Genomic DNA, 27,770 nt, shown 5'->3' on the forward strand with positions numbered 1-27,770 from the left:
TAGGTCCCTTTAATCCCAAGGATGTTTTTTTTTCCAGCGGTTGGAAGCGGCTGCAGGAAATGCCGCAGGAAAACTCTGCATTCCGCACACAGATGGTTGGATACAGGCCCTGAATTTAGACTGCACTAAATGTATAAATATAAAGGTTGTTGACTGAAGCTTAGCAATGCAGAGCAACTGGATGTGATATTAATAACAATGTTTTGGGCGTTCTAACATTAGGACTTCTTTCAGAGGTGGTATCATACACAGCGGTCCACCACAACATGGGCTCATGCTGTGCAAATTGACGAATGAGAGGCTGAAGTTGGCACCCTTCTCCCTATCAAAGAAGCACAGCCTGTCACCATCTGGGCAACTTCCTATTAAGTCAACAAAGGCTTAACATCACAGAGTCTTCCCTAGAACAGAGTTGACTGACACCCCCCATCTGACTGCCCGCTCGTTCAGATAAAATTCAGTTGGATATTTATCAATATGGGTTGCAAACTTCATTGCCCTACTTACTTTCCAAAGCTTTGTAAGAAATCTATGAATATGGGGAATTGGTCTCTCTCTCTTTTTTTTACCATCAAGTCACATCTGACCTGGTGAGGTTTTCTAGGCAAGTTTCTCACTTCCATTCCACACAACCGTGGTATTTCCTGGAGGTTTCCCATCCAAATACTAGCCAGGGCAGACTCTGCTTTGCTTCTGAAATCTGAGGGGGAGGAGGAGGAGGAGGAGAAAGAAGAAGAACAAGAAGAAGAAGAGGAGGAGTTTGGATTTATATCCTCCCTTTCTCTCCTGTAGGAGACTCAAAGGGGCTTACAATCTCCTTGCCCTTCCCCCCTCACAACAAACACGCTGTGAGGTGGGTGGGGCTGACAGAGCTCCAAGAAGCTGTGACTAGCCCAAGGTCACCCAACTGGCATGTGTGGGAGTGTACAGGCTAATCTGAATTCTCCAGATAAGCCTCCACAGCTCAAGCGGCAGAGTGGGGAATCAAACCCGGTTCCTCCAGATTAGAATGCACCTGCTCTTAACCACTACGTCACTGCTGCTCCCAGTGCTCATCTAGGCTCATCTAGGATACTCAGGTCAGGGGTTTCTTCTTTTATTGCATCCAAAATTATAGCCTAACCTTCCCTTCTTTTTCCTCCATTTGTATGACAATGTGACTTCTCATGATCCATCCCAGGAAGATGGATGCCTACTACCCAGACACTTGTACCTTACAAGATTCCAATAATAAATTCTTTTCATCACTGTTTGTTATGACAGCTGAGAATATGTTTCCAACATATTGTTACTCCAGATGCAGAGTTGATAAAACCATTTTTTTCTAGTCCAAATATCATCCCATCACTATCCTTCTCTTGTTTAAAGCATTTTGCCATTGCTTAGGAGCTAACGTTGGATTAAAAGGTGTTGATTCAGTCTATGAAGGCAGAGTTTATTTCCTCTGTGAGAATGCGAAGTGTTTGTGCTAATGGAGATTTTTGTGGCTAATTTCCCTTTAATTAATAGCAGAAAGAAAACTTGCTCTTATATGAAGAAGAGTTGGATTTATATCCACTTTTCTCTCCTGTAAGGAGACTCAAAGGGGCTTACAAACTTGTTTTCCCTTCCCCCCTCACAACAAACACCCTGTGAGGTAGGTAGGGCTGAGAGAGCTCCAAAGAACTGTGACTAGCCCAAGGCCACCCAGCTGGCATGTGTTGGAGTGCACAAGCTAATCTAGTTCACCAGATAAGCCTCCAGCTCAAGTGGCAGAGCAGGGAATCAAACCTGGTTCTCCAGATTAGAGTGCACCTGCTCTTAACCACTACACCATGCTGGCTCTCTTGTATGAGCCACAAGAATTCTTAAAAAGTATAATATTCCCTAACCATGAAGACATGCGCACATGCAGTCAAAACAACAACTGCAGATAAGAAAAAGTTTAAATTACAGGGAACATTTAAAAATTGCCTTCATTGCTCATGGCCCACTCACCAGCTAGTTGTGCACGAAGGTCACTGAGGAGAGATGGAGAATGACGGCTAGCCTGGAGAATGGAGAATGTCACCATCCCTGCAATGGATTGCCAGCAAGTCTCTTTGCTACCACCACCCTTGCCTGCCTCTGAATTGGCAATTAGAGGCTTAGGGGGTTATCTTTAACTGGGGGCAACCAGCCACCATGGATTACTCTTCATTACTTCTGTTAGCTAACACACACTCATTTCAAGTTAGGCTATTTTTGGGCTGTCTTCTGTGGATTCTCCCCCACACCCCACCCCACCCAGTAAATTAGCAAGCTAGATAACATATTTGTGTTAGTTGCAAACAGTGATTAGAATTGCAAAAGAGAACAAAGGGTGGCCAGTTAGTTAGTGGTAGACCGAGGACCATGCCACAACGGCACTTGTCTGATTTTGCAACAAAATGCTGTTGAGTAGGCTACCTTACATCACAGCATGCTCAGGCATTGCGACTGAAGCCCTTTCATTGCCCACGATCCCTATCAGATCTTATAAAAACGTCCCCAAAAGTCTAAATTAGGGGAAAGAGACCGGGAGTATAATGTGCTATTTTATACCTAAACAAGGAAAACGATGTTATGAAACATCTGAGGTGAAGAGATGTCAGTACTAATGGAGCATTTCAAAAGGACCGCAAATCTTTTGCATTTTTTGTCACCGAGAGGATAAACCAGAGAAGCATAAGTCATTGCATTTGTATCCAGAGGAAGAGACTTTGTTTCACAGAAGCGTTTAGTCTATATTTACAGATTTACAGATTGCGACTTTATGTAAACATTTCCATATTTCCAGTCTGGACTGAGAACCAAAGTCTACCACAATTGCAAGGGTAACCACAGTGGTATAAATTACAAGGAACAAAAACGCAGGAATATATTAAAATATAATTCACGCACAAAACAAGCTTTTCTGGGCAAAACTTCGAAACTGCATTTCAGAAGTGGCATTCCAGTACAAACTTACTGCAATTTACTGATGTTGCAATCTTGAAATCAGTCAGAGCTAGTGAAGTCAGAGGGGCCACTAATCTATAATTTCAAGACCAGTTTTAAAAGAATGAAATTCACTCCAAAGGTGTAGGTTTCATGCTTTGTTCTCCCTAGCCCTTGGCATCTTAGATTTTCGGGCACGGTGAACAAGATTTAGCGTCTTCCCGCAGCATATTCAGAACTGCAACTTGTATTGAATTCCCGGCGCACTCCGATCATCACAAGAATTCTGATAAGGTAGATCTCTGAGAATTGGAATTACCTGAGCAGAATTATGCTCTTCTAAGCCTGTAGACGTCAATGGACTTAGAAGGTATAACTGCTCAGGTAGGTACTGTTACAGTCCTGCAGGCAAGCCTGAACGTACAGAAGTGAAGTTACAGTGAGAAAAATCAATACTTTCAGTATTAGCTGCATGAAATGTTTGTACTATACTGTATTTACTGTCACCAGCATATAAACAGTAATACTTAAAAAGAAGTAAATCTAGACACGTAGGACTAAGATGGAGTATTTAAGGATGTTTTTAAAAAGGACTTTTCCCAGTTTGTTTCCAGACTTCTTTGGCTCCTTTAATGCTCTCTCTCTTCACGCATTTCCAATAGCCTTGGACTCCTTGCTGCTGAGGAACCTGTTTTTAAAAAAGCCAGAGGTCACAGCACTATATTTATTAAGTTCCTAACAGTGCAATTGAACATTATGTAACTTTAGCCTTAGCCCACTGATTTCAGCGGACTCAGACTGGAGAAACTATTCAGAGGACTGCTTGTCAAACTTTTATTATCCATTAAGGTCAATAGATGTATTGATATAATTTCACTGGATGTGGGGAAAAACACATAATTTGCACTTTCCCCCCAAAGGTTCTATGTGTTTACTCTCCTTGTGCTGACAATCCAACCAGCGTGACACTAGCTAGATTAAAAGAAAATGTCGGATACTGTTGTGGAAACATTGTGGCATTTCTCTGAATGGTGAAAGCTACTCCTGAAGGCAATTCACAATGCAGAATTCCTCTGTGAAAATAATTATTAGAGTAAGTATTGGTGTCTATGCAGTAAAGGTCCCAATGGCAAGCCTTGCTATTCTGCATACTCTATATACTTGCAGTGTACGTTTTTATCCTGCCTTTCTTCCAGGGACCTTGGGACAGCACACATGGTTCTTCTTTCCTCCATTTTATGCTTACAATAACCTTGTGATTAGATTAGAGCAGGGGTCTGCAACCTGCGGCTCTCCAGATGTTCATGGACTACAATTCCATCAGCCCCTGCCACCATGGCCAATTGGCCATGGTGGCAGGGGCTGATGGGAATTGTAGTCCATGAACATCTGGAGAGCTGCAGGTTGAAGACCCCTGGATTAGAGGGAGCCAATGGCCCAAGGAAAGTTCTGGCTGAGCACCTAACCATATGATACCTGCTCCCTTGGAACGTGAACACATGAAGATGCCTTATACTGAGTCAGAGCATTTGTCCATCAAAGTCAGCAATGTCCACTCAAGAGTGGACAAGAGTGGTACAGGTCTTTTATCTCACCGACTACCTGATGCTTAAATAGAGATGCTGGGGATTGAACCTGGGACCTTCCACAAGTCCAGCAGATGCCCCATCACTGAGCTACAGTCCCTCCTCTACATCTCTAGGTTGAGTTGGCATATATGTTCTGGAAATCCATGCTTTGTAGGCACAAACATGTCCAACTGAGAGCAGAACAGTGTTATGCAGGAAAAAGGGACTTAATCTCCCCCTGTATCATTTTCCCAAGCCAGCATTGAAAGGTGGGGTAAAAATCCAAACTCTTCTTCTCCTTCATGGTGTAGTGGTTAAGAGTGGTGCACTCTAATCTGGATAACTGGGCTTGATTCCCCATTCCTCCACATGAGTGGTAAACTAATCTGGATAACTGGATTTGTTTCCCTGTTTCTGCACATGAAGCCTGCTGGGCGACCTTGGGTGAGTCACAGCTTTCACTAAACTCTCTCAGCCCCACATACCTTGAAATGTGTCTGTTGTGGGGACAGAAAGGGAAGGAGTTTGTAAGCCGCTTTGAGACTTCTTGTGGTTGGAAAAGCAAGATATAAATCCAAACTCTTCTTCCTCTTCTGAAACAGTCCTGATACTGCTAGTTGCCCCACTGAGGACACCTATGTGTACTCTCTACCAGTACACATAAAGTATTCAGCAGGGCAAAAGCACTCTAAAAAGCACTCCGTTTTGGGTTGGAACCACAGCGCCCGGGGAAAGATGTCAATCCAAACTAGCCACCTATATACCTGAGCATTTTGGCAGCCTGCTAACACAGAGTTTTTGCCTATGGGCATCTCTAGTACACAAGAGCCCACGTGGTTATGGTGTCAGATTAGGACCTGGGAAAACCAGGTTCAAATCCCCACTCATGCCATGGATTCTTGCTGAGTGACCTTGGGCCAGTCATCCACTCTCTGTCCTGACCCTGGCTAGTATTTGGATGGGAGGCCTCCAAGGAATAACAGTGACAAGGAGACAGGCAATGGCAAACTATCTCCAAACCTTTCTTGCTTTGAAAAACCTACAGGGGTACCATACGTCAGCTGTGATTTGACAAAAAACAAACGAACTGGAACACTCTCCTGCTCCCTGTCTCTGCTTATAGTAGAGCAAATCATATGATGTATATGGGCTTATCTGAAAGTCAGGTTGGATCCAGAAGCAGATTACCGTATATACTTGTGTATAAGTCGACCTGCATATAAGTCAAGGCACCTAATGTTACCACAAAAAACTGGGAAAACTTATTGACTCGTGTACAAGTCGAGGGTGGGAAATGCAGCAGCTACTATTAAATTTCAAAAATAAAAATAGATACCAATAAAATTACATTAATTGAGGCATCAGTAGGATAAATGCCTTAGCAGACCAGGTGATCGAGAGCAACAGCCTTGAGAAGCCGCCATTATGCTCTTCGTTCACATCCTACATGTGAGTCTCCCAAGGCACCTGGTGGGCCACTGCGAGTAGCAGAGAGCTGGACTAGATGGACTTTGGTCTGATCCAGCTGGCTTGTTCTTATGTTCTTATGTTCTTAAATGTTTTTGAATATTTATTTCAAAGAAAAATAGTAAACTAGCTCCATAAGTGGAAAAGAGGATCAACAAGAACAATATGGTATTAACAATAACTTTAAAAGTACAAAAACCTTAGCTCAATCAGCTTAGCCAAGCTAAAACAATAAGAGTTAAAATCCTTCAAAGAGCCTGGATTCCTCCTCATCATCTGTATGCCCCAATGTCTTAACCCAACTTAGGATTTTAAGAGGGATATTATCAGAATTGGAAAATCTACTATTAGCTTCCGTTGCTTGTAAACAATGGGGGATGGAAATTTGCTAGGGGGGTCCATAACTTTGAACCCCCTAAACCAAACTTTACCAAACTTTGGCTGGAATCATCAGAATTATGCGTCACAGGGGTACTCCTGAAATTCTGGTGCTGCTAGCTTAAAGACTGCACCCCCTGCTGGCCGGCAAAGTAAAAACAAAAATTTTTTAATGACCCAAATATAAGTTGAGGAAAGCTTTTTCAGCATTAAAAATGTGCTGAAAAAGTTGACTTATACACAGGTATATACATTTTATTCAAATCTCTGTGATTCAGAAATACCTTAGTTTTGTAAAAAAAGAAAATCGTAATTAACACACTTAGGTTGGAATGGGCGTTTGGGCAAGAGACTAACTTGAAGCATACATCAACCAGAAATAATTTTAAAACAATATTACTTCACATACACTATCCTGTAAACTTTACAATATCCTTTAGGGTTTTTTTTTTTTTTTGCTATCAAGTTACAGCTGACTATGGTGGTAGGGTTTTCAAGGCAAGAGATATTCAGAGGTGGTTTGCTATTGCCTGCCTCCGAGTTACGACCCTAGTATTTCTTGAAGGTCAACCCTGCTTAGCTTCTGAGATTTGATGAGATCAGGCTAGGCTGGGCTGTCCAGCTGAGGGCACCCTATAAAGCAGCCCAGTACTGTTCCCATTTTACTAATGGGGGACTGAGACTGAGATCCGTCAAACTGTCTGAGTTTGTGGTAGGAGTGAGACTGAAACAGAGATGTCCTGATTTAAAGCTCACTGTAATTGGGAAGCTCCCTAGTTTTCAGTTAGAATACCTTCCTTCTCCATCACTCATTTCCAAAGCTTTTCCATTTACAGGATCTGTCCTTTGGCTTCTGAATTGTTTAAAGCAGCACACAGTTAAATTATCTAAAACATCCCAGAGAAACATTTTCAGTTTTTGTTACTTACCCTTAAACCTCGATGCATCCTGTTCTTCAGAACTCCAAGAAACTCTGCATGGCTGAGGCAATTGTCTCCGTCGAGATCAAAGATCTTGAAGATGGTGTCCAAAACATTATCTGAGAGCTCTTGCCCTGTAGCCACTTTCACAGCTCTTTTGAATTCAGCTAGCACAAAGTACAACATACAGAACGTGTGAAGGAACAGACAAGCATAATATTAAAAACTATCTAACTAACTAACTAACTAACTAACTAACTAACTAACTAACTAACTAACTAACTAACTAACTAACTAACTAACTAACTAACTAACTACAACAGAAAACTAGCTGGTAGGGTTATGGATCTCTTTACAGTAGCGAAACAGAACTCTTGGAATAGATTATTCCTTCAGAGTATTCACTTGCATTATTTGAGTTGTGTGAACTGAATTACAATATCAGTCCACACAGTCTTAATGACAGAGTTGCATAATGCAAGTGTAAGGGCTGCTTTGGAAACACTATTATTGCTTTCATTGGGAACTGGAAAAAAGTGGCCTCAAATGGCTACTTTGCAGAAAGCTGCTCAATCAGTTTTTTTTAAAAAAATCAGTGTAATTCTCCATGATACTGGGGCGGAGCCTATCCCTGTCCTCCCAGTCCACTAAGCAAAGCTGGAAGCCTTCCTCTCGCATAAGGAGCTGAGTCACTTCAGCTGGAGCAAATCTTCTTAGAGCGAAGAAGGGTAGTTTTTGACCTCTTTTTTTCCTATTTTGCATCATTTTGCAGCCCAAGATTTCATGTAAGGTATGACTTTTCTAAGATAAAGATTATTCTGTGCAGTCCTACCACATTTAATTTAAAAAGTATGCACTGTATGTAAAATGGGGAAGAAAAAAGCCATTCTATATCAAATACAGTTCACTTTATTAAATCTAGTTAGAGCAATGTAAAGCCATGCTCAGATCAGAGGTGTAGCAAAAGCCAGAGGAGGGATGCACTGAAGTGGATCGCCCCTCTTGAGGAACATTCCAGGGGTGGAGACCCAGGCGTTCCAGGGGCTTGGAGAGGTGAGTGGTGCGCGCACGCACCGGGCGCACTTCCCCCTTGCTCTGTCCATGGCTCAGATACAGATATTATGTATGTACAGTCAGTGCTGTGAACATAACAGATGACCGCTATCCAAGCTATGGTGATGTAACAGCTAACAAAGAAGGCAGGAGATACTATTATTTCTGAGGTATTATACATAAAGTTCCACTGCTGCTTTTCTTCAAAAGATCAGGATGAGCAGCAGTCAACTGACTCCATATTGTCTCTGCTTAAAGGTTTAGCTCTGAAACACAAAAGGTTTTTTAAGGGCCACTTCACTTGTTGCACAAACAGTGGCAGTAAAGCGACGCCTGTGCACTCCAGCTTTTCATCACCTCTTGTAATTCGAGAACAGGGAACATGCATATATCTGTGCTACAGACAAAGCCCATAGGAGAAGGGCACAAGTCCCCTTTTTGTGCAACAGATGAGATGGGAAAAACACAAACTATCCTGTGCAGAAAAAGTCTGAAGCAGAAAAATCTGACATGGACCATTTGGTATATTACTTTCTTATTGGAGGAATGTGTTTGGAGCCAAGTCACCATTATTTGTCTTGGCCACTGGAAAAAGGTTAAGTCGCCATCTTCCTTTGTCCCAAACAGCAGCACCTGCCTGCATGCTTGCTTAGTTAAGGAGCACAACTAATGGCTGTCCTAGAAGTCATCTTTCTGGCAGCCCTCCGAAAATATGGGTCGTTTTTAATGGGTCACTATGTATAATTATACATTTAGTTATTATTATTTTATTCCCTTATAGTTTAGTGACCGATTAATACCTTTTGGAAGAAAAGATGACTCTTTGACATTCGTAATATTTAATTACATCTTTATTGTGAGCTATGATTTATTCTAGTGAGTACATACCCCTTTGTACATAAAACCCATGTCTTATTTTTTTATTTTTCTTTAAGTTAATGGCATATATATACATATATATATATAGAAAGAGAGTTATTTTGACAATTACTGAATGCATATATGAACCTCCTGGCCTGAATAAGAAATTCTAGTTTACAAATTAGAATTTCTTATTCGAACAATTCTCTGATCAATGAATATCAAAATCTTCTCAATGTTCTGTGTGCGTGCTCACTGACCTCTGAAGAGACACTTTTGAGGTTGGGGAAACATATCGAGATCTTTTTTTTGGGGGTATTGGATTGTATTATGGCTTGTTCCTGTTCAATTTATTATTGTTGGAATATTTAGATAGGAGTATATACTTAATTTGAGTTTTAATGTGACTTGTTTTTAATTTACCTATCTGACATTATGTAATAAAATGTGAACTGCATTTTTAATTTTTTTTCTCTTTTTCTCAACTTTTTGGTTGAGAAAATAAAAAAATAAAAAGGCAATTGCAGATTGGAGTAGGATTCTCTTATATAAAGTGATGTTAAAATCATATACTGATACTCTTAGAGTACAGATTTTCAGGAATCATGCACATAATCATGTTCATCTTTAAAAATTTACATATACAAAATTGTGCATTTCTTACCTTGTTTAACAGGACGGTTTGCTACAGTAAACATTTTCAAGGCAATTGAAAAGTCTTCAAGGCGGTTTGTGAACTGGCAGAAAGTCTTAAATTCCTCTGCACTTATACACTAGAATACCAAAACAGAAGTAGATGAGACTTACAGGTAAGCAATCTGCATAAAAGCTTTTTCACATAATTATTCAAAATTATAAATATTTTAAAAAATTAATGAAGCAAAGGAATTAGGCAGCAATGCTTTTCAAAGAAGCATCAGAAAATAAAAGATTTAGATATTCTGTACTAACCTCTCCTGGTTGGATTCTCTCCTTCACATTTTGCCAGTAAATTTCATTGTTTTCCTCATTAGTAAAATATAACAACCACTCTATGAAGTCCTCTTTTGCCATGAAGCTGAGACCTTTGGAAAACTGGATAAATTCCATTTCTTGAACCTCCGTTTGTAAATTCTGCATAAATCTAAAAATAGTAGTGACAAAGTAAATCAGTATACATATAAGAACACAACATCACTTAAGAAGGTTATATTTCTTAGGGTATTTTTCTGTCATGGGGGATTGTTGCCCCACCTTTGTGATGCTGAGGAATTTAGTCTTAGCTCCTAAGAACCAGGTTAACACAGGTTCAATGAGCTATAGCGAGTAATTATAACTTGCCGAGGCAACTAAAACTGCAAAAAGATCAAATAAAGTGACAATCAACAACACGAAATCTCTAGACAACCTCCCCAGTGGCTTCATGTAGATGCCACAGGGGATAAGTCCGAATTCGGCAGCACCCCAAAGACTATGGGAAGGAGAAACATTCAAAATACTAGGAACCACTGCATCTCTTAAGGCAGGATTTTGGGCTTCTCCAATACAACCCATTCCCCCTCCTACCCCTAGCAGTTTCAACCATCTAGGAAGGTCAGTGGTGAAGTCTCTAAGTGACTGTTTTCATTTCTCTAAGGGTCCTACCCACATTCTCACGTTGATCAAACTGAGAAGTATCCATCACAACTGGAAGCCTGCAGGATAGCCAGACTGTCTGTTCAATGAGGTTATTATCAGCCCCTATAGTCTGCCTTGCCTTCTTAACAAATCTCCAAGTATGTAACAATCCATTAAATACAGCATTTAACCTCAATTAAAACATGCATCAAAATCTACAAATTTCAATTCAGTAAAACATTACCCTCCTCATAAACCAGTAAGAACACTGTGCTACTGGTTCACTCTTTCATTTACAAGTATTACATACTTGCATAAGAAATGCAAGACTTATATTAGCATCCAGATTTCACACATAGTTAACAAGTATTATAATTTCAGCCCAATGACCCATCAAGTATGTTGAGATTGGGCAGATCTAGGAGTTATCAGTTCAAAAGATGTGAAGGTGGGCTCACAGCGCTGTAATGTTTACTAATTTTGCAATGCTGTGTTTCAGAACTTCTACCGCTAGAGAGCACTCTAAAGCCACATACTTTACACCGACAAGCTACAGGCTTTTAAAAATGTGCTACATGCATAGCTGGATTTGATAAACATGAAAATGATACAGAATTTCTAAGTGGCCACTTGGACAATATGGAATCAACAAAAAGAAGTGTGTGTAAGCTTAACACAGGGCTAAGTAAAGGCTGGTAATAAACAGGCCTTTAGAATTATGGAACCAGCACGTGCTTCAGTCGTCCTAAAAAGCAGTAGAGACCAACCTTGCACAAACAAGGTTAACAAGCATTTCTTTAAGTAATTAACAAACCTCACTTTGTTAATTAAAGATAATACTGATGCCACAACAAAAAGAGGATCACTTACACATGATAAGCTAGTAATCCAAATGCTCTTTTGATAGTTTTGTGTTTTCTGTTTTCTGACGACAGAATAACAGATGCAAAGCAGGTAGATAGAAGACTATTTGAATCTGCATTCTCAATGGAAGCCCATCAATTCCCCTAAAAAAACCCCCAGCCCTTTTGTCTATCTGGCCTCCTCCTGATTGCACTAATTGTGTCATTTACTACGACCATTAGTTGTTGAGTGAATCAGAACTCTGCCAACCTTAAGATATAAATTGTTTACTGTGGGGCAGGTTTGTTACCAGATCTTCCAACACACTTAGAAAACGAAAGCAAGTGATGTTCCAGAATGTCTAGATTTCCCAGTTATCCAAAATTAGTTCTGAACGTAAACCACTTCGTCACATTACCAAATGAACATCAACTTGCTGAGAATTTTGATATATTTTCTTTATTTATAGTTCGCCTTTCTCACTGAGATTGAAGGCAGACAGAACACAAAACAGCACAATCAAAACAAGCGCAATACAATTAATATAGTGCTCTCTCACTTAGCAATCTGAATATTGGGACTTAAGAACATAAGAAAGAGTCTTGCTGGATCAGACCAGAGTCCATCTAGTCCAGCACTCTGCTACTCGCAGTGGCCCACCAGGTGCTTTTGGGAGCTCACATGCAGGATGTGAAAGCAATGGCCTTCTGCTGCTGCTGCTCCAGAGCACCTGGTCTGCTAAGGCAGTTGCAATCTCAGATCAAGGAGGATCAAGATAGGTAACCATAGATTGACTTCTTCTCCACACATCTGTCCCAGCCCCTTTTAAAGCTATCCAGGTTAGTGGCCATCACCACCTCCTGTGGCAGCATATTTCAGGCAAGGTCCTGCTCTAGATACCTTTCTCATGGGACCTTGTCTGGGAAACAGTGTTCTGATATGATGACTTTTAGGCTGATTCCTACTGGCCTTCAGGGAAGCAAGATTTCTATTTGGACAGGGCATCGGAGGGTAATGTTAGTTGATTTTAGAAAGTGATATCCTTTCTTTGGGCGCTTGATTTTAATATTTTTTATCCTTTTAGTATTGGTGTGATCTAGACTTTTTCCCTTCTTGCTATTGTAAACTGTCTTGCTTGTTTGGACAGGCAGGTTGTAAAAGAAGTTTTAAAACACACCAATTACCCCAGCACAGTTATTAAAGAGGAAATTGCAGAAACCAGCTATTTATTATGCATTGAAATTATTCTATGCAGCCCCACATTGGGAACTGTGCTTGCGCAGGCCTGCCCACTTGAGGAAAGATTGTCAAATGGCATGCCGAAGAAGTACGGCTCATTCCCCTCCCCCTTCCCTTGGGAGGGAAGATTCCTGCCCAAATGGTCACGTGATGGGAGGGAAAGGAGTGCTATTCCCTCAGGTCTTCTTTCACTACCTTTTTTCCATGTCATTTTTCAGCTCTGCTGATTCTTTGCCTCACGTCAGACCTCTGGTCCTGTAAGATGGTTTTCTTTGTCAAAATTGTGAGTTTTTTTTTCTTTTCTACCATGGCAGTTGTCTCTTTCGGTTCCAGCTTCATCTTCTTCAGAAGCTCCTGGGTCGCTCTCTTAACTGAAGGTCAGGCTGGACAGGACCTGTAGGTGGTCCTATATGGAAAGTCTCTGACTCCTTCAGGCACTTCAGACCAAAGAGATGAGGAGGCTTGTGCACCAGCTTTCAGCCCTGTATGAAAACGCTCCAGCTTGTTCGGGTGATTCAGGGCAAGGGGAGAAGAGGGCTCATTCCCTAGCCTCCGTCTCTTTCCCTCCTTGATGGATCTTCCAGGCTTTCTCCAACCTAAGCTGCTCAGAACTCCCTCAAAGAAAGGGTCCTAAGGTAAAGAATGGTGAAAAATCATCAAAAGGCCATCTGAAGAGGTGGTCATCTCCTCCGACCAGGCAATTAGCCACTACAGATAGCTCGCACTGTTGAGCACAATCGAGATCACAATGGCCTATGATGCCTTCCATGGGAACCACCTGGAACCAGCAACAAGGCTCTTCAGAGCCATTACTGCTCAGCACCAAGGCTCTTTGTAGCCAAGCCGCTCGGTGCAAAGGCTTTTTGGAGCTGACCATTTCGGCACCAAGGATCATCAGAACCAATCTCACCGGTGCCAGGATCCATCAGAACCAATCTGTTGTTCAGTGCCAAGGTTGTTAAGGTTAAATCCGGCTCAGGGTGAAGTGTCCAGTCTTTTGGGTTAGCCTCTGATTAGCACAGAGAATCAGATGGTGGGTCACTTCACCTTCTAGACCTGTCCCGAGGTCCCAATGAGGGGACAGCCCACATCTTCAGCTTTAGATGATTAGCATTGCTTCTCAAAGCACCTGGTCCAGATGGCCAAAGCTCTTATCAGTCCAATCATCCCCGCCTGGGGTACCTCATGCCTTCATGCCTTCATGCCACTTGACAATACTCTTATTGCTTATTGCCACATCTTTCTTCACCTTGGTCTAGACTCAATAATGGGCTTTCACCCACTAAGAAATTGGGGGTCCTGTATAGGGTTCAGAAGGAAGTCTGCAAGTACTTTTCCCGCATCCAAGCTCTATGATTGTCTAAAATGTCTACTGTACCATCATGTAACAGGGTTATGAGTCGATCTCCTGCTCGGGAAACGAGGGGAGGAAAATTGACTTAGTTGGTCATATGTTTTTACTCAGTTGCTCCCTTGGAATGAAAGTGGCTACGTTTATGACAACATGTCGTTACCAAATTGCCTGGGAACGACATGCTTCCTGAATTGGCTCACTGCCAAACGATCCTAAGGCTCTTGGCCAGGAGACAATAACCTTTTTATTCTGATAGGGGACCATATAGAGCTGTGGTGGCGAACCTTTGGCACTTCAGATGTTCATGGACTACAATTCCCATCAGCCCCTGCCAGCATGGCCAATTGGCCATGCTGGCGAGGCTGATGAAACAACAATCCATAATTTTATCTGGAATATAAGAACCATCACCACTAATATAGAAAGGAGCTAACTTGGTAGCTACATGAGCAGTAGCCACATGAGCATCCAAGCCCATAAGGTTGGCCTATGGCTCATCAGGAGTGGTTTGGTCATTGGAAGTTCAAGCTCATTCCACCAGAGTGCAGGTAGCATCATCTGGTTGGCCATCGAATCACTCTGTGATACACCTCTGAAGATTCCAGCCACAGATGCAGGTGAAACGTTAGGAACAAGATCCACAAGATCTGGGCCACACAGCCCAGAACACCCACCACAACCAAATATGGAACTAGTTTCATGGCCAGCAGTATGGCATGATTGGTGTGAAGTTGTTTGCCATGATGCTTGGACAGTTTTCTTCATGCCGCTGTAAATAGTAAAAAAACAAAAAAGTCTGGGGTAACGAGGAAGAAAAAAACCTAATTTCATTCCAAGAACCCATGAATGGCTTGACATGTGGCATAAATTTAGAGTGGCTTCCATGTGGCAAATGTAAAATGCATACCAGCCCCAAGCTATACAGTTGTAAAGAACAACAGAGGAGACGGTAAAGTACGAAGGTTTCCTTTAGAAAGCGTTTGAGGAAAAACTCTTAACCACATTGTAGCACCGTTGAAATATACGAAGATGATTTCCCTAACAGGAATGCCAGGTACACAGGTAACTATATCTAAAGCTTGTGTGACAGGCTTTAAGAAAGCCTAATCAAATGTAATCACTCCTGCTTTCTCTAGCTACTCTGCTGATCAATGGAATGGCTTTCTAACAAGAACTTGGAAAATGATAAAAGCATTTGCCATCCATTTTTTCTCCTTTGCCTTTGACAATGATCTATGTCTGTACAGCTCATCAGTCATCTCTTGTGCAGAAACATAGCTGGCACTTTGATCAAAGCCAACAATGAAAAGCTTCATGGCGGTAAAATGTTTGGCAAAATGGAATGAAATCCTGTACCATAGAACAGCCTGGCGGCCCGAAATGGCGAGTTACTGCATCAAATAAAATAATGTGAAAAGTGATATCTGTAGCTTTTTTAAAAAAAGAGAGAGAGACAATGATCCTTTCATTCTCCTTTCTGTGCATTAAAACAAACTTCACTGTCATGTCACAATGCAAATGGAGTGGGTCTATGTGGGTAGTGATAAGGAGACACATTCCAAGTGCATGAAAAATAAATGCCGCTGTTGAAAAATTACCTGTACTAAACTCTATACTTATCCCAACTGACTTAAGAGCCAAGATGTGGGAGTCCAATTCTGATTACAGGGATCTATCTGTGTGGTAGGCAAAGGTCTTTAACCTACATTTGTTGAATGCAGTAGGTACATAGTTTTATCAGTGTTATGCCTTGTTGGTTCGGCAATGCAGAGTTTATCCTAATTACCTGGAAACATTCAGTTAAACTATAAATGCAATAACTGCGCCCTCTGCCCTTTGCTTTGTTAAGAGGCCCTACTGTATCTGGAGACGAGGAAGGCAAGCAGAGTTAACAGAACTCTGTCTTTAGAGGCTGCAAAAAAGAGAACAGTTTTGTTTGTTTGAAGGTAGGTGAGCACCTGAAATCAGAGGAAGAAATATATTTTACACAGCATTAGAAGCCTCTCCGTCTTTATCTTGTTTGGCTTAAAAAAATAAATTCCCCAGAGAATAGTGGATTTTGTTACTGAGTACAGAGTGAGTGAGTGAATGAATGTGTGTGTGTGTGTGTGTGTGTGAGAGAGAGAGAGAGAGAGAGAGAGAGAGAGAGTGTTTGTGTGGATACAACTCCAGCTGAACACAGATCATATTTGATGCTGTTTTGATACTTCTCAAATTCAGATATCATGAAGATAATTGGGTTCTCAAAAACAGGTGAAAGACTAGATACACATTGTGATAGCTTCCCAATTTTCAGGTATTAAACAGAACCAAAGTTAACAGAGGATTCCTTCTGCTCGTGCCTTTGCGGTATGCAACTTTTTCTGGTGTTTTCAGAAGCCCCAGGTCACATGGGAAGAATTTATCACATGACTCCTTTTACAGTACCCTGTTTCCCCTAATATAAGACATCCCCGAAAAATAAGACATAGTAGAGGTTTTGCTGAAGTGCGAAATATAAGGCATCCCCCGAAAGTAAGACATAGCAAAGTTTTTGTTTGGAAGCATGCCCGACGAACAGAACACAGAAAAATAAGACATCCCCTGAAAATAAGACATAGCGCATCTTTGGGAGCAAAAATTAATATAAGACACTGTCTTATATTCGGGGAAACACGGTGGCATCATCTGCCCTGGAAACAGGGGGACTCTGGGAGAAGAAGCTGCACCACTTTTGCAGTACAGGAAGCAGTCATGCCATAGACTAGAGGTAACCACAGCTCTCCTTCAGTGGCCCTTTTGTGGTTGTGCCCATCACCCAGTGACAAAATTCCCTTGCTGTAGCCTTATTGCATTTCATCCTGCCCTTCCTCAGAGGAGGCTCAGGATAATGAACATGGTTCTCCCCTCCTTTATTTTATCCTCACAACAATCCTTTGGAGTAAGTTCAGAGGAGGACCTGTTGGTGATCCCTGGCCCAAAAGTGATCAGGCTGGCCTCTACCTGGACCATGGCCTTTACGGCCCTGGCCCCCACCTGGTGGAACAGGCTCCCAAGGGAGATCAGGACTCTGCGGGACTTGCAGATTTTCCGCAGGGCCTTCAAGACGGACCTGTTCTGCCAGGCATTTGGCCAGCCTGGTTAAGTACACTGCTACCGTTCTATCTGGCCTCTAGTGGGCACAAGGGAGGGGAGGAATATGACGTCATGTGATGTTACGTGGTTCCTGGTTTTATTAAGTGGGTATTGAGCTGGTTTTATATTGTGTTTTAAAGTTATATTTTACACTTGTGCTTAAAGTTATATTTTATACTTCTTGTTGTTCACTGCCCTGAGCCCTTCAGGGAAGGGGGGTCTATAAGCCTAACAAACAAACAAACAAACAAACAAACAAACAAACAAACAAACAAACAAACAAACAAACAAACAGAATGAAAGAATCCAAGTGTATCCAGTAAGCTTTCAAGATTAAGTGGGTATTTAAAGCTGGGTTGCTCCAGCCCTGTGTGGTGGGCACAACCACAAAGCTGCAGCACCCTCTTGGCCACCTCTAGCCCAGTGGTTCTCAACCTAGGGGTCGGGACCCCTTTGGGGGTCGAACGACCCTTTCACAGGGGTCGCCTAAGACTCTCTGCATCAGTGTTCTCCATCTGCAAAATGGACAAATGTTAGGGTTGGGGGTCACCACAACATGAGGAACTGTATTAAAGGGTTGCGGCATTGGGAAGGTTGAGAACCACTGCTCTAGCCCATGGCATGGGAACCTGGAGAGACCCAGCTTCAAATACTTCGATGCAGTTGTAACTCCAAAGAAAAGCACAGCCATCACATGATGGTAATATTATACAATTCTCCCACAGGCTGAATTGCAATGTTCAGAGTTGTGCTTCCGTTACACAGTGATCTGGTGTAGACATTCTAGGATGGATGCCAAGCAACACTTTGATCAAGAGAAGTCTCCCATAAGTTTGAGCAACCCCCCCCCCCATTATAATTTATGGTTTATTATTATATTACATTCAATGTAACCATAACTAGTCTTTAAGACAGAGTTTGAGGCTCACTACTAATCATAGTTTCAAATTATGGTTTCAAATTATGGTTAACAATTTTAATTTAATGTATTGTTGAAGGCTTTCACAGTTGGAATCACTGGGGTGAGGTTTCCGGGCCGTACGGCTGTGTTCCAGTAGCATTTCCTCCTGACATTTGGCCTGCATCTGTGGCTGGCATCTTCAGAGGATGGAGATCCCCACAACATCCCCATTTTAATTTAATTTGGGCATTTACATAATGCCTTTTAGCTATTTGCCCCTAGGATTACTAGTGGAACACAAATCAGGGAGTCTGCAGATTTGAAGTCAATCTCCCTCCCCATCTGAACTGATTGTGTCTGACTGCAACCTATGACTGCTGGTTGTCAGAAATTGGCATGCCAAGTCATTCCCAGGTTTTTTAGCAAATGCATTTTGACTCCTGAGTTGACACAGGTCTAAATATTTCTCAAGCGGTGCTTTTCAACACAGCAATAATTTACGAGAGAACTCCTACGAATGAAAACTTAACATGAGAAGCGGCCTTGAGGGAGTATCCTTACCAGAATTCTAGCAAGGAGATTTTTTGATTTGCAGATGATTCTGCAAAGAACAGGTCTTGAGTTGAGATTAATAGTGTTATTCAGGCAGTGTTGCTAACTGGGATTCCTCCCCCTGCCCCCAATCAGTTGCACCATTTCAAGTGTATTTTATTCCTTGAGAGGGATGCCTAGTTTTGTGTATGGGGAAAAACAAAAACAGATTCAATGAATGGAGGCTGGAGTTAAGAGTTGACCACATAGAACTGTATATGCAGTCAACTTTATTCATTTGATCCATTTTTCTTTGCTCAGTGTGAACTCCCAGTGGTTTTCAATATCCAGAAAACTACCAGAAAACTACAGCAGGAAGCCTTCAGCTCCCACCAAAAAAAAATTAAACACAGGTTACCAAACGATTAATCAATCTGCCATCAATTCGGGGTGGGGGGAAGGGAAAGTGGGAAAGGGAGAGCAGGGCCCTCGATGTAGACACTGCACTCAGCTGGGCTTCCTGTCTAGATCCTAATATAGAGAACAGATGAGTTGACACAGATTTCATCAACTTTACAAAGCAATTCTGCAATTAGAAGCAAGCAGCCTCCAGTCTGCCAGGCCATATTGTGGCCCCAAGATACGTCACACAATGCCATATAACATATGGTAGCAATGGATGCATTCCGCAAGAAGTGCTTGGAGCTTTAAACCCTCTGGCATTGGGCTTCACTCTTCTGTTAAGTTACTCCTTGGTGCCAAAGGTACGAGACTGAGAAAAGCATTCCGCCAAAAGCATCTAAGTGTTGTTGAGGGCACATTAGCAGCTGGAAATTGGTCCCGAGGAAGCGGAGCAGAGGGAAACTACTGACAAGATAGCCATAGTATGTTAGGCTATCTGAGATCCCTCTGAGATAGTATGCACTGCTATGGAAGCCACAGATGGTATCCAATAGCAAATATTTTCGCTCTAAAACATGGGGAAAAGCCTTGTAACACAGAGCAACAGAAATAACCATTAGCACATGTTAACTAATAACTTTTTTTTTACAACACTACCTGCAGAATTCACAATACTGAAGTTTCTCTTTTCCTCCTCTTCCAAAGAAGTGGACCAACAACATGGTGTTAATATCAGAACCTTCCAATTCTGGCTCCTGAAAAACAAAACACACATACACACACACACTGTAGTACTAACAATTCTGGATCCTGAAAAACAAAACACACATACACGCACACACAGTAGTACTAACAATGCCTGGGATTTATTTCTACTTTGGTTTTCCCACTTGTGCAAGTTCCAGAGCAAAGACTAAGATGTTTTTTGCAGACTACTGTAAAACACTGAGGTTTAATTTCATCTGAAAGAACAAAGAACTCAGCCAGCAAATATAAAACAATATATTTGTAACCTAAATAAAAATTGTGAAGGGAGTGGTCTGGACTCTGGAAATGTGCAGATTGTCTCCAGGTGACCTACAGCATAGGTAAGATGAAATAAAATGAGAGTAAACTTCAGCCAGAATCCAGAAATTTATTTTCGGTATACCCCAGGTTTTGGGCATGTCCCATGGATCTTCTGACTTTTTTTATCTTTGTAAGACAGAACCCCATACCATATCACACAAATCTCCCATTGGTTTCAAAAGAGATTTTTAGATGCAGTATGGAAAGTTCCTATTAAAGAAACACAAAGTCAAGCTTCTCTTTCAAAATGGGGCGCTAATTGGGAGTTCTTTGGATCCTGGTTTTTGCTTTTTAGAATCCTAAAACTACACCACATAACAAAATGGGTCTTTTTATACTTTGATATGGTCTTTCATTCAGAACAAGCATTATTTTTATACTCTAGCCCAGGGGTAGGGAACCTTTAACACTCAAAGAGCCATTTGGAGCCGTTTTCCATGGGAAAAGAAACACTTGGAGCCGCAAATAATTTTTGACATTTAAAATAAAGATAACACTGTATATATTGGGTTTTTTTACCTTTTACTCCGCTCATTCTGAGAAGCCATGGATGCGTCTGCCCTGCTGCCTGCAGGGCGGGCAAGGATGGGGCCAGCAGCTCGGCCTCGCCGGCCGCTGGGAAAGCGCCCGCCCCGCTCCAACGGGGCGGGTGAGAGGGGAAGCCCGCAGTGCAGCCTTGCCGACTGCCGGGAAAGCGCCCACCCCGCTTGAACGGAGTGGGCAAGAGGGGACGCCCGCGGCGCGGCCCAACCGGCCGCGGGCAATTGGTCACCCGCCTCTGCTACCTGCAGGGCAGGCAAGGATGAAGCTGGCGGCTCGGCCTCGCCGACCGCCGGGAAAGCGCCTGCCCTGCTTCAACAGGGCGGGCGAGAGGGAAAGCCCGTGGCGCGGCCTGGGGTGCTCCACCGTGGGCAATTGGTGCGCCTGCCCTGCTGCCTGCAGGGCGGGCAAGGATGAAGCCGGTGGCTCAGCTTGTGGAGCCGCAGTGCAAGGGCAGAAGAGCCGCATGCGGGTCTCGAGCCGCAGGTTCCCTACCCCTGCTCTAGCCAATATGGATTACGTATAATCCACAGATAATTTCGACTCCAATGGACATTGTGATAGAAGTACAGATTTCAAGAATACATTTCATCAAAAGTAAATATTATCTAGTTTTGTACTCCTATCTGTGTCACTTCTAGGAATGTACTCCAAGTTTCTACTGCTACTTTAAAAACCTTAAAGAGTTCAACAGCCCCGGCCTGGTGGAACACTCTCCCTCCAGCTGTCCGGGCCCTGCGGGATCTTGGTGAGTTCCACAGGGCCTGTAAAACCGAGTTGTTCCGCCGGGCCTTTGGAGCAACCAGCCGCTGAGTATGGCGCCCCTGTTCGATTCCATCAAGATTATCCTCCTATGGAGGAGTCCGACTGCTCCCTAGGGGAGGGTTTTAAAAGGATTTTCCGGGTGCCTTTATTATGAAATCACAGCTGTTTTAATGAAATTCAGTATGTTTTAATGTCGGAGTTTTATGGGCTTGCTGTTGTTTTATTTGTTAATGGTTTTGCTCCCTGTTTGTATCAATTTTGTTGTACACAGTCCGAGATGGCCCTCTCGAGGGATGAAGGTAAAGTATAAAAATTGAAATAATAAATAAATAAATAAATAAACCGTGTTTCCCAGAAAATAAGTCAGGATCTTATATTAATTTTTGCTCCAAAAGATACGTTAGGACTTATTTTCAGGGGATATCTTATTTTTCCCCATGATTTTGCTCTCCCCACGTGACCAGATCAGCTGTGCCGGGGAATCTGTAACTAGGGCTTATTTTTGGAGTAGGTCTTATTTTCGGGGAAACAGAGTATATACTTGCAAAGAAAATCGCATCAACTTGAACTTTCTATTTTCAGATAAGTAGAATTTCACTCAGAACTGAGTTCTGCAAGATCCAGATTTAGGCTAGGAAAATTTTGGATTTACTTCATGTATGCTTTTCTCTTCAACATAGACACGAAGTGGTTTATCACATTGTTCCCTCCTCATCTACGTTATCTTCACAATAGCTATGAAGGTGACGTAGAGAAGGGGAATACGATGCGATCAGTCTATATTTTCATAATCTTATAAGCTGCAGCTCTATGGAGACAAAAATCGCAGGCAGCCATGCTGGTCCATAGCTATAATGGTTTCATCCAGGCTTAGACAAGTGCAATTGTGTATTGGACTGGGCTACATGTTCCCCTCCCAAATGACCAAATCTTTCTGTATATGCTGCATAATTGACCCCAGTAAAAACAGGCCCAGAGGAAACAAAGAATGCAGTTCACTTAGCTCAGCTATTTCATCCTTTCAAAAAGCTAAAACCACACAAAGTGCTAGATTTTTGTGTTATGTATTTCTTTCACCACTTAGGCTAAGAGGCATTTCTTTGAACACAACAACACATCAAGCAACATGGGGTCTGGGAGACATTTTCAACAGTACCTTTCTTATGACGTCTAAATAGCCTCTGCCTCTTTTATTCTGCTGAAGAGGCAAGATGAAAGACAACAATCTATTCATAACATTTAATTCTGACGGTTATTTAGTGTTCAACATTACTGACAAGTTGCAGTCGTTTCCTATGCCACCCAGTCACTGCACATGATACAACATTTTACGACCCAAGTAGCCTTCCTTGTTTCAAGTCACAACTGTCCCTCCCCCATTAAATAATGTGAACTAATTTAAAACTGGTGGGAAACTGTTTACTACGGATGTTGCATTGTGTGATTTTGTTAGAGAAATTAAACACCTCAAGGCCCCTCCTTCGGAGGCTTTGAGTTCGTTAGTCTGGAGATAGTTTTACAGATGGATAAAATATTCTCATAAGTATGCTTGAAAATAACGTTACTGTGTTAGTGGATTGTCGAAAGCTTTCACGGCCGGATTCCACTGGAACTCAGTGGGTGACTTTGGGCTGGTCATTGTCTCTCAGTCTAGCCCAGTGGTTCTCAACCTTCCTAATGCCGCGACCCTTTAATACAGTTCCTCATGTTGTGGTGACCCCTAACCCTAACATTTATCCATTTTACAGATGGAGAACACTGATGCAGAGTGTCTTAGGCGACCCCTGTGAAAGGGTTGTTCGACCCCCAAAGGGATCCCGACCACCAGGTTGAGAACCACTGGTCTAGCCTCTGATCAGACTTGCTAAGCATAATGTTGGAAGGTAAGTGGAAGAATTAAAAAAAAATTAATTTGGTGACAGGTAACCTCCAGATGTTCCAGTGGCAGAAGCAGTTCTTTCCCTTTGTTCCCCTTTACCTAGAAGCTTCCTATGAAACCCCCAAAAGGGCAGTGCAGGTGACAGTGAAGGGGTCAAAATCAGGCAAACACCTGTCCGTCCTCTTCTGTCACATCAGAACATGCCAAAGATGCAACCCAGGTACGTTTCTTGAGAAAAATCAGAAAGGTGAACCAAAACTGCGAAAACAACAGTCAAATAGAACATGCATTTGCATTTCATGAAGCACCAGAACTGACATGGAAGCCACCAGATACAAGCTGTGCATGGAATCATACTAGAAAAGAAGTAATGCATTAATGCCACATTAAAGTATTAAAGAAAAATTACTGACTATGAAAACCTACCTGACGTACTATTTCATCTCCTGAAGCTGCTTTCAGCTCATCTTGCTTCCCAATTATCTTCTGAAGCTAAAACAAAAGCGATTTTTTTACTATTTTAAAATTAGGAGATGTATATATTTTAAAAAATATTTGTATGTGTTTTTACCAGTAAATTATTTTAACAGATAATTTATCTTATAAGAGCTTCTCTTCAAACATTACCAAAGTGCCCACAATGATTTTCATGAAAGAATTTTGTAAGCTGACCTAGACATAGGGATCAATTCTTCAAAATCTCAGGACATAAGATGCTTATTGCTTCTGATCATAAACATTGCTTCATTTAGTTATCTATCTATAAAGTCTAAAAGGCTTTTGAAATATAAGATTTTGACTAAGTATGGCTGTTTTTACGACGAGAAGTATTTCAGGTTGTCAGAAATTAAACACATGCAAATAATATGTAACATTGGGAAATAGTATCACAAGGTTGAAATAATAGTAAGAACGGGTGCTACAGAGCACATGGGCTAGGAATGAGAATTCTGGGCTAGTAAGAACTGGGTTCAAATCTTACCATGGGGCTTACTGTGCAACGTCTATCCAGACTCCCCCACTAAAATATGGGGATGAAAGTCTCTCTCACAGGACAGAATAGTTTTTAACTATAGGAGGTCTGGGATTCTGTCCTGAAATCTCCAGATAAAGGCTCTCAGGCGGCAGGACTAGGAAAGTCCTTTGTCTTGGCTAATGTAAAGCAGATCCCAGGAGACAAATACATAGTTAGATGGACCCACAATCCAACGGTCTCATCTTAAGACAGCTTTCATAATGCTGTGGTCAGGATTACTGGGACATTAAAGCAACGAACACACAAAAAGCACTACAAAAAAGCAACTCTAAAATGAAAGAATTAAATATTTTAATAGCATTATAAATAATTTACTGTACAATTGTTTAATAAACAAAGATGAAGAAGAGAAGAGTTTGGATTTATACCCCACCTTTTTTCTCCTGTAAGAAGACTCAAGGCGGCTTACAAGCTCCTTTCCCTTCCTCTCCCCACAACAGACACCTTGTGAGGTAGATGGGGCTGAGAGAGTTCCAAAGAACTGTGACTACCCCAAGGTCACCCAGCAGGAATGTAGGAGTGCGGAAACACATCTGGTTCACCAGATAAGCCTCTGTCACTCAGGTGGATAAGTGGGGAATCAAACCCAGTTCTCCAGATTAGAATCCACATGCTCTTAACCACTACACCATGCTGGCTCTCCAAAAAAAAGATTTTTTAAAAAAATTCTCCAGCAAATATGCAGCTTACTATAAATCTTTACCAAATCATTCAGGTGACTCTCAGCAGTAAGCTCCCTTTGTAAAACATTTCTAATTACCCACAAATCTCTTTTGAGGCCAGACTTCTTACAAGGGATTTAACACAGCACCATTGCAAAGCTCACCTACCTTTCAGAGCCGTTAGCCCCAGTCCTCAATTGGACAGCAAAAATAAAAGAACAAGGGACTTATTATTTACCATAACAGTGTGGATAGAGAGAGAAAGCAGAGGATTTAGGAGAGGTGCTTTTAAGAGTATGTTTATCGCCCTGAGACGAGCTGCCCGCGACACAATCTCGGTGTACTCTTTTGATTCCTTTCTTCAAAAGGGAAGGTTTGAACAATGCTGTCAAAGCCTAATTCATCTTTAGCTCTCCTCTCTGGTTCCTCATACCATCACCAGATGATTGTTTTGGCAGGTTACAATGCAAGTAATAACACTGCCCTGCATAGCCCAACATCTGGATGTCCAGCCATTCAAAAAGAGTGGTGCAAAGGAAGTCTAAGATTGTACACAAGGATCTTTTGTAAGAAGTGTATGCTGTTCACCATCACTTTTGTTCAGAAAAGGTAAGTTGGATCCAGTGCTTATATTCCTTTGTTCTTTCCAATCTTCTGGCAGTGTCCAGAAAGTATGAAACATGGTACAGAGGGAGGGACTTGAGACCACTGTGAAACATGTGATTACAAACAGGCAGCTGCCATTTATAGCTGAGGCAGAAGATGTCTCTCACTTAGAGAGAAGGGGCAGGAAGGCATTGCTGTGCAAAGCATTGTTCTTCCAAGCCATGCAGAGGAATAGCTGGGCCAAACTGTGCCCGGTGCGCAGTGTTTTTTTCCCGTCCCCCCATGACCCCCTCGTGGCGCTCCCCAACCCCCTTCCCACCCTTTCCTACATTCCTTTTCTATTTCTAGTACTTTTTGAGGCTGAAAAAAGCAGCCTCTTCACAGTTCAGGGAAAAAACTGCCTGACAAACTATACTTCCCAGGAGACCTTGGTTTTTAGCTGGAACTGTAAATAGGCTGCTTTTTCAGCCTCAAAAAGTACTAAAAAAAGAAAAGGAACGTAGGTAAATGTAGGTAAATGTGGGAAGGGGGGCGGTGTGTGTGTGTGCCATGGGGGGCACTGTGGGGGGGCAGGGAAAAGAAGGAGGGGCCAGGAGGGTGATTTTCCAGCTCCCAGGCGTGCGCCCGGTGCACGACGCATTCCCAGTCCCCTTGGCGCTCCACCACTGAAGCCATGTCGCATTGTGCCCCACGCCAAGTTGTACCTGGGAAATGCCTTTTTCGACACCTTCTTTTTATAGTGCAAACCTCTCCCAAAGTTGAATTTTAACAGCTGAGTTCTCAAACAAATTCCTATTCTGTGTGTAAATACATATTTATTGTGCACATTAATGGACACGATTAGATATGAGAGACGTGTCCTTAGCAGCAGAGCTCTTGACCAAGTATGTTAGTATAGGACAAAGTGTTTGTCTGTTGTTCACTGCCCTCCATGTCCAACTTTAAAAATATGAAATCTAGTTTACAGTTCTATCCTTAATCTTGGAATTCTGAAAAATTAATTTGATTAGCAGTTCTAACAAGGTCATAACTTTCGCGCATGACACCATCACAAAATGGAGGAAGGAATATTGTTGAAGCCAATCCACATTTCATGTGTTGGCTATAAAGTATTTCCATAAATAAAAAAGATTTTAAAACAGAAATCCATACCTTAAAGAACTCTTTTTTCTCTACTTGTTCATTTCCATCTGCATCCAACATTTTGAAAGCAATATGAAAACCAGTCTGTGGTTCTGCAAGGAAGTAGACAGATTTGTTAGAAAGATTTTATCTGTAAGATAATGCTGCCTCATATTGATGTTGTCCATCATTTGATAGGTGCTTCTGGTGTTATATGAAGATACAGCATAAGTAGGAAATCCTCGTGGTAAAGTCAGTCAGTCTAACTTATACCAGCCTGCAGGCCATTCAGAAGTAGAAAAATCAGAAACACTATGTTTCAAGTATTGCTGAAGGCTTTCACGGCCGGATTCAACTGGTTGTTGTGGGTTTTCTGGGCTATGTGGCCGTGGTCTGGTAGATCTTGTTCCTAACGTTTCCCCTGCATCTGTGGCTAGACACAGTGCGTAACTGTGATACACCCCTGAAGATGCCAGCCACAGATGCAGGTATGTACCCTGGTTGCAACCAGAGGCCCCACAATGGTATAGGTGATCATTCCCCCACCACGAGGCATATTTGAAGGGCTGTGATTTTTATTTCCTAGGCTAATCTGGAATTTCACTATAGAGCTTCCTGGAAAAGGACTGTAGGCCATGTAGTGATAAATGGTCAGTAGGTGAACAAAAAAGTAATAGCCATGGAGGAAGTCTATGGAATTATTAGAGAAAAGAAGAGAAATCAAATCCCTGCTGAGTGGCTACCTTATCCAAAATTCTTTTTGCTGCTGAGCCCTCACCAAACAAGTGCTACCTTTAAAAAAAATTATCCATCACTGTCAAGACTTTACACAAACATGCTGCAGCCCTGAAAGAAGGTTCTCTCGGGATACTAGAAACTATGCTCCCTTCAATGGTGAACTCAAAAGAACACGAACCCTTGGCTTTAA

General features: G+C 42.0%; 1 protein-coding gene across 1 annotated transcript in view; it reads right to left on the reverse strand.

Annotated features, from left to right (window-relative positions):
- Window positions 1–1,710: 1,710 nt before the first annotated feature.
- MICU2 (mitochondrial calcium uptake 2) overlaps window positions 1,711–27,770 on the reverse strand; it is a 103,601-nt gene continuing 77,541 nt past the window's right edge. The window contains exons 6-12 of the mRNA XM_048495097.1: window positions 26,873–26,955; window positions 23,843–23,908; window positions 19,822–19,919; window positions 10,136–10,307; window positions 9,849–9,957; window positions 7,280–7,437; window positions 1,711–3,625 (exon numbers count right to left, since the gene is read on the reverse strand). Of these exons, the coding sequence (XP_048351054.1) occupies window positions 3,521–3,625; window positions 7,280–7,437; window positions 9,849–9,957; window positions 10,136–10,307; window positions 19,822–19,919; window positions 23,843–23,908; window positions 26,873–26,955 (791 nt within the window). The 3' untranslated portion in view covers window positions 1,711–3,520. The remainder of the gene's footprint in view (window positions 3,626–7,279; window positions 7,438–9,848; window positions 9,958–10,135; window positions 10,308–19,821; window positions 19,920–23,842; window positions 23,909–26,872; window positions 26,956–27,770) is intronic.

This window comes from Sphaerodactylus townsendi, linkage group LG04, assembly GCF_021028975.2.
Source record: "Sphaerodactylus townsendi isolate TG3544 linkage group LG04, MPM_Stown_v2.3, whole genome shotgun sequence".
NCBI classification, from domain to species: domain Eukaryota; kingdom Metazoa; phylum Chordata; class Lepidosauria; order Squamata; family Sphaerodactylidae; genus Sphaerodactylus; species Sphaerodactylus townsendi.